The sequence below is a fragment of the Rhinopithecus bieti genome, unplaced genomic scaffold, assembly GCF_001698545.2.
Source record: "Rhinopithecus bieti isolate Rb0 unplaced genomic scaffold, ASM169854v2 scaffold_34397, whole genome shotgun sequence".
NCBI classification, from domain to species: domain Eukaryota; kingdom Metazoa; phylum Chordata; class Mammalia; order Primates; family Cercopithecidae; genus Rhinopithecus; species Rhinopithecus bieti.
In genome coordinates, this window is record NW_016814574.1 from 583,086 (window position 1) to 599,324 (window position 16,239).

General features: G+C 46.3%; 1 protein-coding gene and 1 long non-coding RNA gene across 2 annotated transcripts in view; both read right to left on the reverse strand.

Annotated features, from left to right (window-relative positions):
- Nucleotides 1-3,258: 3,258 nt before the first annotated feature.
- On the reverse strand, nucleotides 3,259-8,832 carry LOC108514911 (uncharacterized). The gene is made up of 2 exons (XR_001881372.1): nucleotides 8,278-8,832; nucleotides 3,259-3,570 (listed from the first exon to the last, which is right to left on the reverse strand). It is a non-coding gene; the product is annotated as an uncharacterized LOC108514911 (long non-coding RNA).
- A 1,262-nt stretch (nucleotides 8,833-10,094) lies between these two features.
- Nucleotides 10,095-16,239, reverse strand: part of LOC108514909 (DENN domain-containing protein 5B-like) — a 25,701-nt gene continuing 19,556 nt past the window's right edge. The window contains exon 5 of the mRNA XM_017851461.1: nucleotides 10,095-10,167. Coding sequence (XP_017706950.1) covers nucleotides 10,095-10,167 — 73 coding nt within the window. The remainder of the gene's footprint in view (nucleotides 10,168-16,239) is intronic.

Genomic DNA, 16,239 nt, shown 5'->3' on the forward strand with positions numbered 1-16,239 from the left:
GCTCTGTCGCCCAGGCTGGAGTGATCTCAGCTCACTGCAACCTCTACCTCCCAGATTCAAGTGATTCTCCTGCCTCAGCCTCCAAGTAGCTGGGATTACAGGCACCCACCACCATGTAATTTTGTATTTTTTGGTAGAGATGGGGTTTCACCATGTTGTCCAAGGCTGGTCTCCAACTCCTGACCTCAAGTGATCTACCCTCCTCGGCCTCCCAAAGTTCTGGGATTACAGGCGTGAGTCGCCGCACCCAACCTTGATTTAAATTTCTAAAATCTCAACATAATGTGTTTGGCTGCTATTCTTACTATGCTTAGAGTCAGGCACTAGCACATACTAGACCTAATCTTGACTGATTTGAAAAGACCGCTGAAATCCATGATTTGCTACCAATTCTCTGTGTCTGCTGTGGCCAATATAAAGAAACTTGGATGCACTTAATTTATGAAGACAAGCGTTTGCTGATCTGGAAGTTGAATGATAAATGTGAATCCAATGATGCTGTACCCCTGCAGATAATGGCAGGCTGGATGTAGCGTGTTAGCCGTCATATTCTGTGTGCTCCCTGTAATGTGGGCACTTCCCCTCCATCGTGGCGAGGCCAAAGCAGAGGTACACAGACCTGAACACAAACATGAAAACACCTTACCACGTGGGAGTCAGGGGCAGGTTCGGGCACATCCAATCCTCTGGCATTGGAGCAGCTGTTTTCCACAGCATTAACGCAGCACAGCAGGTAAGTCAGATTAAAACCAATAAGAGTAGTCTCCTCATACCACCCTCAACTTCTTCCTACTTCACCAAAATACCAATAAAAGACTGAATGTGGCCCTTTTGTCAGCTAGACCTCAAAATCTTCTTTGCTTTATATGCGTATTTCCAATAAAAAACTACAAAGATGGTTAAAAGTCCTTTTATTTTACTTATTTATTTATTTATTTATTTTAGAGCCAGGGTCTCACTCTGTTGCCCAGGCTGGAGTTCAGTGGCGCAATCATAGCTCAATGCAGCCTCCAACTCCTGAGCTCAAGTGATCCTCCCACTTCAGCCTCCAGAGAAGCTGGGACTACAGGTTCATGCTACCATGTCAGGTTAATGCTTTTGGTTTTTTAAGAGTTTTGTTGAGTCAGGGTCTTGCTATGTTGCCCAGGCTGGTCTCAAACTGCTAGCTTCAAGCAGTCCTCCTGCCTCAGCCTCCCAAAGGGTTGGTATTACAGGCATGAGCCACCATGCCTGGCCTTACAGTCCTTTTGAAACACAAAACAAGAAACATTTGGCCGCATGTGGTGGCTCACGCCTGTAATTTCAGCACTTTGGGAGGCCAAGGTAGGCGGATCACCTGAGGTCAGGAGTCTGAGACCAGCCTGGTCAACATGGTGAGACCCCATCTCTACTAAAATACAAAATTGCCGGGCGTGGTGGCTTGTGCCTGTAATCCCAGCACTTTGGGAAGCCAAGGCAGGTGGATCACGAAGTCAGGAGTTCAAGACCAGCCTGGCCAAGATGGTGAAACCTCATCTCTACTAAAATACAGAAAATTAGCTGGGCATGGTGGCATGCACCTGTAATCCCAGCTACTCAGGAGGCTGAGGCAGGCAAATCGCTTGAACCCGGGAGGCAGAGGTTGCAGTGAGCCGATATCACGCCATTGCACTCCAGCCTGGGCAACAGAGCAAAACTCAATCTCAAAAAAAATAAATAAATAAATAAAGGAAACATTTATTGAACACCTAGTACACTCCATGCACTGTCGTGTATGTGGTTTTATTTAATTTCATCTCTGCACAACCCTGGGAAACGGTCTATTAGCAGACGCAGAGGATAAGGCATAGGACAATCAGGTAACACACGCAGGGCCAAATATCGTAAGTGGCAGAATTCAAATTAAAGCCACCTTCCAAGCCATGTCCTTGCCATCATCACAATACTGCATGTCTACAGCACAGTTGATGGGCATAACCCTTCTTAGCAACAGCAAGCAGCTGAGCAGAAAGTAATTGCAGGAGGCAGAGCCAAGAGGAAAACTGCTGAGAGTGCTGACAGTAGGTGGAGAGAACAGAAGCCCACACCATAGGGTGCAATCTTAGTGAGCTTTGTTTTCCTTCAATAGAGGTGAGTTCAGACCCAGGCGTGTCTCTCAAACATTCATTCCCCTGCTTGGGCACGACAGACTTGAAGGATTGGACTCAGGAGTGGGGAGGACACAGGGGAAGTTGCTTTCCTGGTGGTGAGGACTCCGGCCACCGTGGTAGTGTACAGCAAGTACAGGGTAACAGAAGGGCCAGCAGGAGGACACGGTGCAATGGTGTACCAAGGGACAGGAGAGTGAATCAGAGCCACAGGACAGAGCTCCACGTGTTTCCAGGGAGGTGCCTGGGGGGCTCCCGGAAGCCAAAGGCAGCGCCCAGAGGCAGTGTGAAGAGGTCTTCCTCAGACCTCAGGGTTTGGGCAGCGATAGTGGGTGACCTGTGTGCTGGCTCTCCAGAAACTGAAAGCAGCAAGAGACGCTTGGGCTCCATGTTTAGTTTTCTGGTTTGTTTTGTTTTGTTTTTTGCAGGCACTCGGTGGTTAGCTGGAAATAAAGGTGGAGGAACTGGGCAGTTCAAAGGCAGAGACGGCTTCCCCACCCCGCCCCACCTCCCCTTTCACTCAGAAAAACCACAAAAGCGTGGCCCCAGGGTGTGTGTGAAAGGAGGAGGAGTGACTCCACCTCGCTCTTCTGGTGTAGAGGGAGGCAGTGGGCCTGGTGTCGTGCGTGCATGCCTGCGTGTGCCTGTGTGTGTGCGTGCTTGCCAGGTGCTCAAGGGTGGGGGAGCGGGCCGAGAAGACTGAGGAGATGGAGGGAGGTGGAGGGAAGTGTAATAGAAGGAGGTGGAGGAAGGTGGCTGCCATAGAGCTTTGGCTCTGGCTGGCCCGATCCTCTTTGTGAAGTTGCAGCTGCACTTCGGGGCCAGGCACTGTTGACACTGTGGGTATAAACGTGTGGCCAGCAGCAGAATGGAGACTCAGAGTCTTGAGAAAGAAAGTGGTGACTTCCCCCTCTTCCTTCCTTCTTTCCTCTACAGAGTCTGCCATCTGGGGGCAGAGATATGGGCAAGCCCTCATTATAATACTAGCAGTGAAGGGCTGGGCATGACAGGTGGAAACCCCATTGGCTCTAGAACTCAGGGCATGGAATTTGGTATGGTGGCAGGCAAGGGTCCAGAGGTGGTATTTGTTATCTATCTCTGTGTAACGAAGTAGCTTAAGGTATAGCAGCTTAAGAGAATAAATGTTTATTATCTCACAATTTCTTTGGGTCATAAATACGGGTATGGCTTAGCTGGGTGCTTTCTGGCTGAAGGTGTTTCATGAGGTTACAGTCATGCCACCAGCTGGGGCTGCCATCTCATCTGAAGGCTCAACACTGGGGGACCGAAGTCCAAGTTCCCTCACGTGGTCACCAGCAGGATTCAGTTCTTCGAAGGCTGTCATTTAGAAGCCTCCCTCTGTCCCTCCTTACAGGTCCTTCTCACAGGGCACTTCGTGACATGGCAGCTGACTTTCTGGAGACCATCCAAGTGAGAAAGAGCCCTTAGAAAGAAGTGACAGTCTTTATATAACCTAACCTCAGAAGTGATGTCTCATCCCTTCTGCAAGGTTCTATTATTCAAAATTGCATCAGTAAATCCAGCTCACTCAAGGGAAAGGGATTCCTAGGAGGTAGGGGTCACTGTGGGCCATTCTAGAGGCTGCATGTCACAGCATCCAAGCTGAGCCCTACAGAGTGACAGGAGTTCATTAGGCAGGGAGGCAGGAGGGAGCTGAGGGACGGCAGGTGCAGTGAACCGTGGCTGTAACTCAGTATGGCTGCACAGAGAGCGCTGCCTGAGGGTGAGGGGTGCCGTGGAGAGGCCAGCAAGGCCCAGAACTTGTACTATCTTTTAACCCGAGTTTGCAAGGGTGGACTTTATCCTGCAAGCATGAAGAGCCTAAAGCTGGAGGCTAACAGTTAAGCTTTTTAAGCTTTTAAGACATGGCTCATGTCTGTGATTCCAGCACTTTGGGAGGCTGAGGTAGGCGGGTCACCTGAGGTCAGGAGTTCGAGACCAGCCTGGCCAACATGTTGAAACCCTGGCTCTACTAAAAATACAAAAGAATTATCTGGGCAAGGTGGTGGGTGCTTGTAATTCCAGCTATAAGGGAGGCTGAGGCAGGAGAATCGCTTGAACCTGGGAGGTGAAGGAGGTTGCAGTGAGCCGAGATGGCGCCGCTGCACTCCAGCCTGGGTGACAGAGCGAGACTGTATCTGAAAGAAATGAAAGGAAAGGAAAAGAAAGGAAAAAAAAAGAAATGAAAACAAGGAAGGTTACCACTGCTGTGGGAGAATGGATTGAAGGGAGTAAAAGAGCAGAGGGAGGCCAACTGGCAGGGTGAGGCAGATGCGGGGATTGTACTGAGGAGCTGGAGAGGTCCAATGGCTGGCGGCAGCGCTGCTGCAGAGCTGGCGTCACTGGGTGTAGGAACTGACTGCTACGTCTGTCTTCCTCCTCGGGAACATAATCTCAATGAGGACAGGGATACTTATTTGTAGTCTCTGGTATCCCCAGTGTTTAGGACAGTGGCGCTAGATGGATGACTAGGACACCCCCAGGTTTCTGGCTTGAGTAACTGGGCGGAGCTATTCTCTAAGCTGTGAGGCACAGAGGGCAAACATGGATAGGAACTTAATATTTGAGAAATACTGAGTTTGAGGTGCTTTGTAGGCCATCTGAGAATAAATGCTTAGTGGGCAGTTGACATGAGGGGATCTGGAAAGCCTCTCAAAGCAATGGTGAGAGACGGAGACTTGAGAATCCAAGCACCTAGACACCAATGATGGGAGTAGTTAACATGGCTCTAGGGCCCTTCCCCAGAGTTTCTAGGACACCTTATGCAGCAACGTTGCTTGCTTTGAAACATAGTAAAGGAAGAAAGTCTTGCCAATTGTCATTCACAAAAGAAAGTCGAAAATATGTTGCCAGAGAGGAGAGGAGAAAGCCAGGAATCACAGGAAGCCAGAAGAGAGTTTCAGGTACTGTGAGAACAGCATAGTAGGTTAGGTAAGGACTGAAAGGAGGCCAGTGAGTGGAAGCCCACTGTGGGTGGGGAGGAAGGAGAAAAGGAATGTCTTCCAGAAATGCAAAGCATGACTTAATATTTATTTATTTATTTTTTTTTTTGAGACAGAGTCTTGCTCTGTTGTCCAGGCTGGAGTGCAGTGGTGTGATCTCTGCTCACTGCAATCTCTGCCTCCCAGGTTCAAGTGATTCTCCTGCCTCAGCCTCCAAAGTATCTGGAATTACAGGTACCCACCAACACGCCTGGCTAATTTTTGTATTTTTAGTAGAGATAGGGTTTCACCATATTAGCCAGGCTGGTCTCGAACTCGTGACCTTGTGATCCGCCCGCCTCAGCCTCCCAAAGTGCTGGGATTACAGTCGTGGGCCACCATACTTGGCCTATTTTATATTATACTTATTTTATTTTATTTCTCGCTCTGTTATTCAGGCCGAAGTGCAGTGGTACAATCATGGCTCACTACAGCCTCCACCTCCTGATTCTCTCCCACCCCAGCCTCCCAGAGTGCTGGGATTACAGATGTGAGCCACCACACCTGGCCTCCATTACTTAAAAATTGTTTAAATTAAAGGCTGGGCGCAGTGGCTCACACCTATAATCCCAGCACTTTGGGAGGCCGAGGCAGGAGGATCATCTGCGGTCAGGAGTTTGAGAGTAGCCCGGCCAGCATGGTGAAACCCCGTCTCTACTAAAAATACAAAAATTAGCTGGGCATGGTGGTGGGTGCCTGTAATCCCAGCTACTTCGGAGGCTGAGGCTGGAGAATCCCTTGAACCTAGGAGGCAGAGGTTGCAATGAGCAGAGATCATGCCATTGCACTCCAGCTTGGGCAACTGAGTAAAATTCCGCCTCAAAAAAAAAAAAAAAAAAAAAAGATTACAATGAAAACTGTCACTTCTCAACACCATTAAAAAACAAAGTGCCTGCTTCGGCAGTACATATACTAAAATTGGAACATTGGAGCCATAACAAGAAGATTAGCATGGCTCCTGCAAAAGATGACAGGCAAATTCATCAAGCATTCCTATTATTATTATTATTATTATTTTTCAGACAGTGTTTCACTCCTATCACCACAGCTGGAGTACAGTGGCATGATCTCAGCTCACTGCAACCTCCACCCTCCGTGCTCAATGGATTCTTCTGCCTCAGCCTCTGGAGTAGCTGGGACTATAGGCATGCACCACTGTGCTCGGCTAATTTTTGTATTTTTGGTAGAGACGGGGTTTCACTATGTTACCCAGGCTGGTTTCGAACTCCTGAGCTCAAGCGATCCACCCGCCTCAGTCTCCTAAAGTGCTGGGATTACAGGTATGAGCCACCGTGCCCAGCCTTATATTTTTTATATTCATTTTGAAAAAAAAAAAAACATACAAAATATAGATAAGCATTTAGATCACAAGTTCCTCAAACTGGTCTTTGTCGCAGCAATTTAGGAATCACCTAGGTGGTTTTTAAAAATACATGTTCTGCTGGGCATGGTGGCTCATGCCTGTAATCCCAGCACTTTGGGAGTCCGAGGCGGGTGGATCATGAGGTCAGGAGATCGAGACCATCCTGGCTAACACGGTGAAACCCCGTCTCTACTAAAAATACAAAAAAATTAGCCGGGCATGGTGGCGGGCGCCTGTAATCCCAGCTACTCTGAGAGACTGAGGCAGGAAAATGGTGTGAACCTGGGAGGCGGAGCTTGCAGTGAACTGAGATCGTGCCACTGCACTCCAGCCTGGGCAACAAAGCAAGACTCCATCTCAAAAAAAAAAAAAAAAAAAAAAATACAGATTCTGGGTTTGCCCCAGTTCCATAAAATTCACCTCTCAAGGGTGAAGCAGGAGAAAACTATTTTTTAATGTGCCAAGTGACTTTGAAGTGTGACAAGTTTTTTAAACATTTTATTTGGAGTTTTCTGCTTTTATTATTTTTAATTGACACATAATAATTGCATATATTTATGCGGTACCATGTAAGATTTTGATATAGGCACACGATGTGTAATGATCTAATCAGGGTAATTAACATATCCATAACCTCAAAGGGTTTTGAATCACTCATTTAAACCTCTAAGAAATACTCATTTTTTCTTTGACTTTAAGCCCTTTTAGAATAAATAAAGCGGTACAAAATATTCATAGATTACTAAACTGTTAGAAGCCAATTGTTAAATTTAAGACTTTAATAGGGAACTTAAAGCAATCAAGAAAATAAACTCTCCACAAAGTTTTAAAAAACAACTATNCCAAGTGACTTTGAAGTGTGACAAGTTTTTTAAACATTTTATTTGGAGTTTTCTGCTTTTATTATTTTAATTGACACATAATAATTGCATATATTTATGCGGTACCATGTAAGATTTTGATATAGGCACACGATGTGTAATGATCTAATCAGGGTAATTAACATATCCATAACCTCAAAGGGTTTTGAATCACTCATTTAAACCTCTAAGAAATACTCATTTTTTCTTTGACTTTAAGCCCTTTTAGAATAAATAAAGCGGTACAAAATATTCATAGATTACTAAACTGTTAGAAGCCAATTGTTAAATTTAAGACTTTAATAGGGAACTTAAAGCAATCAAGAAAATAAACTCTCCACAAAGTTTTAAAAAACAACTATAAAATACATCCTGTAGGCTGGGTGCAGTGGCTCAATCCCAGAACTTTGGGAGATGGAGGCGGGCAGATCACCTGAGGTCAGGAGTTCGAGACCAATATGGAGAAACCCCTTCTCTACTAAAAATACAAAATTAGCCGGGTGTGGTGGCGCATGCCTGTAATCCCAGCTACTCGGGAGGCTGTAATCCCAGCTACCCGGGAGGTGGAGGTTGCGGTCAGCTGAGATTGCACCACAGCACTCCAGCCTGGGCAACAAGAGTGAAACTCTGTCTCCAAAATAAATAAATAAATAAATAAATAAATAAAATCTTGCAGGTTTATTATCAAGAAAATGCTGATGACTATAATTAGGACTATAAATTTAGTTGAGAGTGAGAGCTAGATTAGTAAATAAAATTGTCTGTAAACATTTGTAAATCAGTCATCCTCCTGGGTACGGTTTGTGCTTAAGTGAAGAGCAGGGACAGCTACTGGCTCTGGATGGGGAGAAGTCTTCCTTGTTTCATAGTCAAGGAAAGCTCCCAGCTGACCACCAACCTCTTCTCTTGGAAAACGCCACAGCTACCTTCTTGCCATTCCTAGAGCAATTTTCCAACCTGAGTTGCGCGACTGCCTCCATTTCCTCACCACTCTTGTTTGTCCCTGGCAGTTCACTTTGATTCTCAAAAGTCCATTAAAAACCCTTTCCAGGTCCTCAGGGATCCCTGGCCATGTAAGCTCTGCAACCAACAGCAGCCTTTCTAGTACAAAGTCTCTAGAGCTTTCCACAGCCTCTAGCTCGGTCTCTCCCTCTCCAGGCTGGCCACAGACCCCCAGGGACCTATCTGCCATCTCTTGGAAATATCTTTCTAAATTCCCCACTCCCCCTCCTGCCTTTCCACGACTTTTGAGTTGCAATAGTTTGCCCAGTTCCCCTTTTCCTTGTAGTCTTTAAATGTAAGTCCACAGGTTTTTCATTTGTTTATAGGATTTATTCTCCATCAGGAAATGAAAATAAACATAGGGAAGTTGATAAGTCACAGCTCCCCACCCCCAGCCCTTGCTCAGGGGAAGCATCTCAAGCAAGGCTCAGATGTTTCCATCTTAAGGTTAAATCACACCAAACAATAGAAGCCCTTTGGTTTCACCTCAGTGGGCGGGATGTGCCTGGTCTCATGGATCTCCTGCCCCACACAGGATTTCTCTGGACTCCTTAGAGTGTTTCTTCAAAACTAGTTCAATCTTGATCTAATTAGTCCCCAAAGAGATGCAAACCAAACGAGATACGATTTTTGTTCTATCAGGAGGACACAAAATAAAAAATAAAATTAAGCCTGATAATAGCCTGTTTGGGCCAGCTTGCTGGGAAGCGGACTCATTTTTATACTGCTGGAGGGGTTCGGAATCAAGAGTCTTAAATATGTGCATCCCCTTCAACCCAGTAATCCCACTTCTAGGAAAATATCCTGAGGAAATAATCAAGATGTGCAGTCAAGAATTGATGAACAAAAGATACTCACTGCAGAGCCATAATTGAGAAGAACTGGAAAGGACTTACATGCCTCCCAGGTGGGGCTTGGCTCTGCAAATTCTCATCTGACTATGATGGAATGGGGTGCATCCAGTCATGCAGTCATCCGTGCGACAAGTAGTTATTCAGTACCTACTCTGCGTTAGGTAAACAATGCAGAGCTGGGTAAACAGGTAAGTTCTCAGCCCCTCCCCCCCGGAAAATCCATGATCTCCTAAAGTAAAGCAATTTAAAATTGTTCACATTATGTGTGTGTGTGTGTGTGTGTGTGTGTGTGTGTGTGTGTGTGTGTGAAGGGGCACTTCATCGCCCTCCACCTCTCATCCGCCGCACCACAAGCAGTTGCCAAATTCAAATAATTTTTCCTTCAATGCCTCTCCCATGTGACCTCTCCTTTTCTTTGAAAAGCAAATCCTAAGTTTGGGAGGTAACCCGATCACCGCGGAAAGAACGCCGACATGGAAATCTTCGGATTGGTTTCTCATTCCAGGAAGTTGCGCTACTTTGGGCAAATCACGTCATCTCTGGGACTGTTTCTAATCAGAATAAAGAAAGGGCTGGACCAGTCTTTCAGATCCTTTGAATCCAATGGCCTTTTTGGCCTTATGGCGGAACCGTCTGTAGTTGAGGGCATCTGAACCCTAGTTAAAGGGAAGGGGACAGTGAAGCCCTTGAAGATCTGGGGCATTTTCCTGGACACCAAAAGGCAAAAGGCTGCCTAGAGTGAAAGTATAAGACAGACAGGCCATGTTACAGGAAGCTCCCTGCACTCTGCTCTTCTCCCCGAGCCAACCCCAAACTCTAGCAAGCAGGCCCGTCATCCTTCCAGGTGCTATGTAATATTAAGAAGCATCAGCTAACAATTATTGGTGCTACAAGGGGCAGGCGATGTGCGGTTCCCTCACTTTCACACAGAAGTATGCGGTCTGTTTTACTATTCCCATTCTAAAGGCAAAATGGAAGCTCACAGCGGTTTCAGAACTAATGGAAAGTGACAGGTCTATTTGCCACCTTTATACTGGCCAGTCTTCCTTTTTCTCAAAGGGCGGGATGGGGGAGCAGCGTGTTATCACCCTCTCCCTCAGAAGACAGAAGCATAGGTCATTATGGTAATAAGGGTTTGTTGATTACCAACTGGGAGACAGAGATGAGGTAAATCACAAGCATGTAGGTTAGCAGGCCTGCAGAAGTTTGTAAATAAATGATCTTAGAATCTCCTGCAACCCCATTGGTAACCTACCTCCTCCCTGCCCTCATCCCTGTAGCGCCCTTCCCCCATTAGGGTGAAGGGTCAGCTCTAAAAATGCAGTCAGGAAGGAACAATGAAAGTCCTCTCCCCTCCTGGGAGAAATGCAATTTGCATCTCAGATGAGCTCAGATTGGTGAAGCCTCGTTTGGACTCTGATCCTTGCAGTAAGAATCTGCTCTGGGAATCTCCTGTGACCTGTTGAGGTTTGCTGCTCCAAAGGAATAAGGAGTCTTTGACATGAATGTCCATTTAACTCAGGGATCTAAAAAGGCAGGTTAGTGTTAGAGTTCTATGGGCACCTCAAAATTGTACCTAAGAGTGTGTGTGTGCGTCCAGAATGTGTGTGTTCCTGGGGATGGTGTAGCTTTCCTTAGATTGTCAAAGGAATTTAGAGCTGCCCAAAGGTTAAAAACTTGTGTGACAAGTGAGTGTGATGAAGGAGGAACAGTGGTGCAAATCCTGGGGCGGGGGGGGATGACTTAACAAACCCAGAGTTGGGGGTGGGAGGGAAATAATTCAGGTGAGACTCCGCTCACAGGTAGGATTCTTTTTTTCTTTCTTGTAGGTAACATTTTTTGTTTTCTTCTGTGTGCCAGGCATTGTTCTAAACTAAATATACAAGGCCAGGTGCAGTGGCTAACTCCTGTAATTCCAACACTTTGAGAAGCCGAGGTGGGTGGGTCACTTGAGGTCAGGAGTTCGAGATCAGTCTCATCAATATGTTGAAACCCCAGCTCTACTAAAAATAGAAAAATTAGCCAGGCATGGTGGCTCGCGTGCCACTGAGCAAGACTGTCTCAAAAATAAAAATAAGATAAACAAATAAACTAAAATCTATGAGAATTAGGTAATTCTTATCCTCTTTTTTTTTTTTTTTTTTTGAGACAGAATCGTTACTGCTCTCACCTGTCTCCAGGCTGGAGGTGCGTGGGTCCGATCTCAGCCGTCACTGCAAGCTCCACCTCGCCGGATTCTTGGCATCTCTCTCATGCCCTCGCCTCTCCGAGAGCTGGGATACAGGGCGCCCGCCCAACCATGCCCGGCCTAATTTTTTTGTATTTTGTTAGTAGAGACGGGTTTCGACGTGATTGCCAGGATGGTTTCCGATCTCCTGACCAGTTTGTGATTCCGCCCTCCTCAGCCTCCAAGTGTCTGCGGGATGGGGTTAAGGCGTGGAGCCACCGCGCCCAGCCTCTTTTTTTTTCTTTTTGACATAGTTTTGCCCTTATCGCCCAGACTGGAGTGCAGTGGTGTGATCTTGGCTTACTGCAACCTCCACCTCCCGGGTTCAAGTGATTCTCCTGCCTCAGCCTCCCAAGTAGCTGGAGTTACAGGTGCACACCACTAGGACCGGCTAATTTCTGTGTTTTTTTTTTAGTAGAGACGGGGTTACACCATGTTGGCCAGGCTGGTCTTGAACTCCTGACCTCAGGTGATCCACCTGCCTTGGGCTCCCAAAGTTCTGGTATTACAGGAGTGAGCCACTGCGCCCAGCCTAATTTATTTATTTATCTTTTTAGAGATGGAGTCTCGCTCTCTTGCCAGGCTGGAGTGCAGTGGTGCGGTATCAGCTCATTGCAAGCTCCACCTCCCAGGTTCAAGCTATTATCCTGCCTCAGCCTCCCAAGTAGCTGGGACTACTGGCGCATGCCACCATGCACAGCTAATTTGTAATTTTAGTAGAGATGGGGTTTCACCATGTTGGCCAGGATGGTCTCGATCTCTTGTCCTCGTGATCTGCCCACCTTGGGCTCCCAAAGTGCTTGGATTACAGGCGTGAGCCACCGTGCCCGGCCTAAATTTTGAACTCTTTGTAGAGACAGGGTCTTGCTATGTTGCTCAGAATGTTCTCAAACTCCTGAGCTCAAGCAATCCTCCTGCCTTGGCCTCCTGAAGTGCTGGGATTAAAGGCATGACCCACCGTGTCCAGCCTTTTGTGGGCTTTTTGCATCGTTTTATGTTTTTCTTTGGTGAAGTGCCTTTTCAAATGATTTGCCCTTTTTTGTTGTTGGGCTGTTTATCTTATTACTGCATTTTGAGGGTTCATTATATACTCTGGATATAAGCCCTTTGCCAGATATGTGTGTTGCTAATATTCTCCACCAGTCTGTGGCTTATCTTTGCATTCTCCTAAATTTCTTTCAGAGAGCATACATTCTGGCAGTACTTAGTCCTGGGCCTGGCAGATTTATTTCTTTCAGGACCCGAGGCCTCTGCTGCAAACATGTTCCACCAGATCTTTGGCCAGAATAAGAAGCATATGAGCTTGATTATTGTTATGGTCACAACTTTTGTATCCCCTCAAAATTCGTATGTTGAAACCTAATCTCCAGTGTGATAGTGTTAAGAGTTGGGGCCATTTGAGAGGTGATGAATGGGCTTCGCGCCCTTATAAAAGAGGGCCAAAGGAGATTGTTTACCCCTTCCACCATGTGAGTGAGTGCACAGCTGTAAGATACCATCTGTGAGGAATAGGCTCTCACCAGATACTAGCACCTCGCTCTTGGACTTCCCAGCTTCCACAATTATGAGACATAAATGTCTGTTGTTTATTTTATTTATTTATTTATTTTTGAGACATTGTTTTGCTCTTGTTGCCCGGGCTAGAGTGCAATGGCACAACACTGCAACCTCCACCTCCCAGGTTCAAGCAATTTTCCTGTCTCAGCCTCCCGAGTGGCTGGGATTACAGCCACCCACCACCATGTTCAACTAATTTCTGTATTTTTAGTAGAGATGGGTTTCATCATACTGGTCAGGCTGGTCTCGAACTCTGATCTCATGTGATCCGCCCACTTCGGTCTCCCAAAGTGCTGGGATTACAGGCGTGAGCCACCGCACCCAACCTGTTATTTATTCTTTATAAGTCATCCCGCATATGGTATTTTTTTTTCTTTTCTTTTTTTGAGACAGGGTCTCACTCTGTCACCCAGGCTAGGGTACAGTGACATGATCACGGCTCACTGCAGCTTCAACCTCCTGAGCTCAAACAATGCTCCCACCTCAGCTTTTCAAGTATCTGGGACAACAGGTGTGTGACATCATGCCTGGCTAATTTTTTGATTATTTGTGGAAATGGGGTCTCCCTATGTTGCCCAGGCTGGCATTTTCTTATAGAAGCCTGAATGGACAAAGACACTGTCCATCTTTTTCTTTTTCTTTTTTTGAGACAGAGTCTTGCTCTGTCACCCAGGCTGGAGTGCAGTGGTGCAGTCTCAGCTCACTGCAACCTCCACCTCCTGGGTTCAAGTGATTCTCCTGCCTCAGCCACCCGAGTAGCTGGGATTACAGGCATGTGCCACCACACCCGGCTAATTTCTGTATTTTTAGTAGAGACGGGGTTTCGCCATGTTGGCCAGGCTGGTCTCGAACTCCTGACCTCAGGTGATCCGCCTGTGTTGGCCTCCCAAAGTGTTGGATTACAGGTGTGAGCCACTGCGCCTGGCCCATCTTTTTTTTTTTTTTTTCTTTTTTTGTAGAGAGAGAGAGAGAGAGTTTTGCTGTGTTGCTCAGGCTGATCTCAAACTCCTGGGCTCAAGTGATCCCCCCACCTTGGCCTCCTACAGGATGTAATCCCATACCTGGCCATTCTTAATTTTATGATGTCCTCACACTTGTAATCCCAGCACTTTGGGAGGACAAGGCAGGTGGATCAACTGAGGTCAGGAGTTCGAGACCAGCCATGCCAACATGGTGAAACCCCGTCTCTACTAAAAATAACAAAAATTAGCCAGATGTGGTGGCTAGTGCCTGTAATCCCAGCTACCCAGGTGGCTGAGGCATGAGAATCGCTTAAACTGGGAGGCAGAGATTGCAGTGAGCTGAGATCGTGCCACTGCACTCTAGCCCGGCAGACAGAGAGACAGGCTTTGTCTCGGAAAAAAAAAAAAAAAAACGTTTTGTGAAGTCCACTGTGTCAAGTTTTTATGTACTGTACTTCCTTGTTGTATCTGAGAAATATTTGGTGAAAAAGAGTTTCCCTGTTTTATTTGTTTCAGTGTCTCGCTCTGTCACCCAGGCTGGAGTGCAGTAGTATGATGTCGGCTTAATGCAACCTCCAACTCCTGGGTTCAAGTGATTCTCCTGCCTCAGCCTCCTGAGTAGTTTGGGATTACAGGCCCTTGCCACCACACCCAGATTTTTTTCACGTAATTTTTGTATGTTTTGGTAGAGATAGGGTTTTATCACGTTGACTAGGCTGCTCTCCAAAGTACTGACCTCAAGTGATCTGCCTGCTTCAGGCTCCCAAAGTGCTGGGATTACAGGCATGAGCCACTGCGCCTGGCCTGACCAATCTTGATAAATGATTTTTGTGACTTGGAAATAATGCATATTCTGCTGTTGTTTTGTTGGACAATATTTTTTTTTTGAGACGGAGTCTCACTCTGTCACCCAGGCTGGAGTGCGGTGGCATGATCTTGGCTCACTGAAACCTCCACCTCCCGGGTTCAAGCAATTCTCCTGCCTCAGTCTCCTGAGTAGCTGGGACTACAAGCACACGCCACCATTACTGGCTAATTTTTGTATTTTTAGTAGAGACAGGGTTTCACCATGCTGGCCAGGCTGGTCTTGAACTCCTGACCTCGTGATCCACCCGCCTCAGCCTCCCAAAGTGCTAGGCTTACAGGTGTGAGCCACTGTGCCCGGCCCTGATTTTCTATTCTATCAATTATTGACAACAGGATCTGACTATAATTGAATATTTGTCTATTTCTCATTGATTCCATCAAGTTTTTTTCCTTCTTCTTCATGTTTTGAAGCTTTTTTTTTTTGAGACGGAGTCTTGCTGTCACCCAGGCTGAAGTGCAGTGGCGTGATCTCAGCTCACTGCAAGTTCCGCCTCCCGCGTTCACGCCATTCTCCTGCTTCAGCCTCCCCAGCAGCTGGGACTACATGCACACACTGCTATGCCCGGCTAATTTTTTTGTATTTTTAGTAGAGACTGGGTTTCACAGTGCTAGCCAGGATGATCTCAATCTCCTGACTTCGTGATCCACCTGCCTTGGCCTCCCAAAGTGCTGGGATTACAGGCGTGAACCACCACACCCAGCCTTTTTTTGTTATTTTTGAATAGGATATAAGTGAGAAATTCAAGAAAATTTTGAGGCATTTAAGAACACAGGTTGGCCAGGCGTGGTGGCTCACGCCTGTAATCCTAGCACTTTGGGAGGCCGAGACAGGTGGATCACTTGAGGTCAGGAGTTTGAAACCAGCCTGGCCAACATGGTGAAACCGTGTCTCTACTGAAAATACAAAAAAACTATCCACGTGTGGTGGCACGTGCCTGTAATCCCAGATACTTGGGAGGCTGAGGCAGGAGAATTGCTTGAACCCGGGAGGCAGAGGTTGCAGTGAGCCGAGATCATGCCACTGCACTCCAGCCCGGGCGATAGGGCAAAACTCCATCTCACAAAAAAAAAACCAAAAAAAACAACAAAACAGTTTATGGGTTAAGCAAATGACAGACCTCAGGATTATATTATTCTAGGGAACACGGAGCATCTGGCCCACAAGCCAGCCCTCATTAGAGTGACTTATTTTTAGGCTTTGCAACCCACATTAATTGCTCTTTTTTTTTTTTTTCCTTTTTTCCACATGTTCTAAAATTGTATATATTTGAATCGAAGTACGTGTCAGGATAAAGAATCAAAAGAATTATCAAAAATATTAGGCTGAATCCTATGAAGTTGTTAACAATGCCTTTGACCTTTTAAAGAGGTAATTTCTTACAAAATAAGGATTTTTTTTTTTTTTTTTTTTTTTTTTTT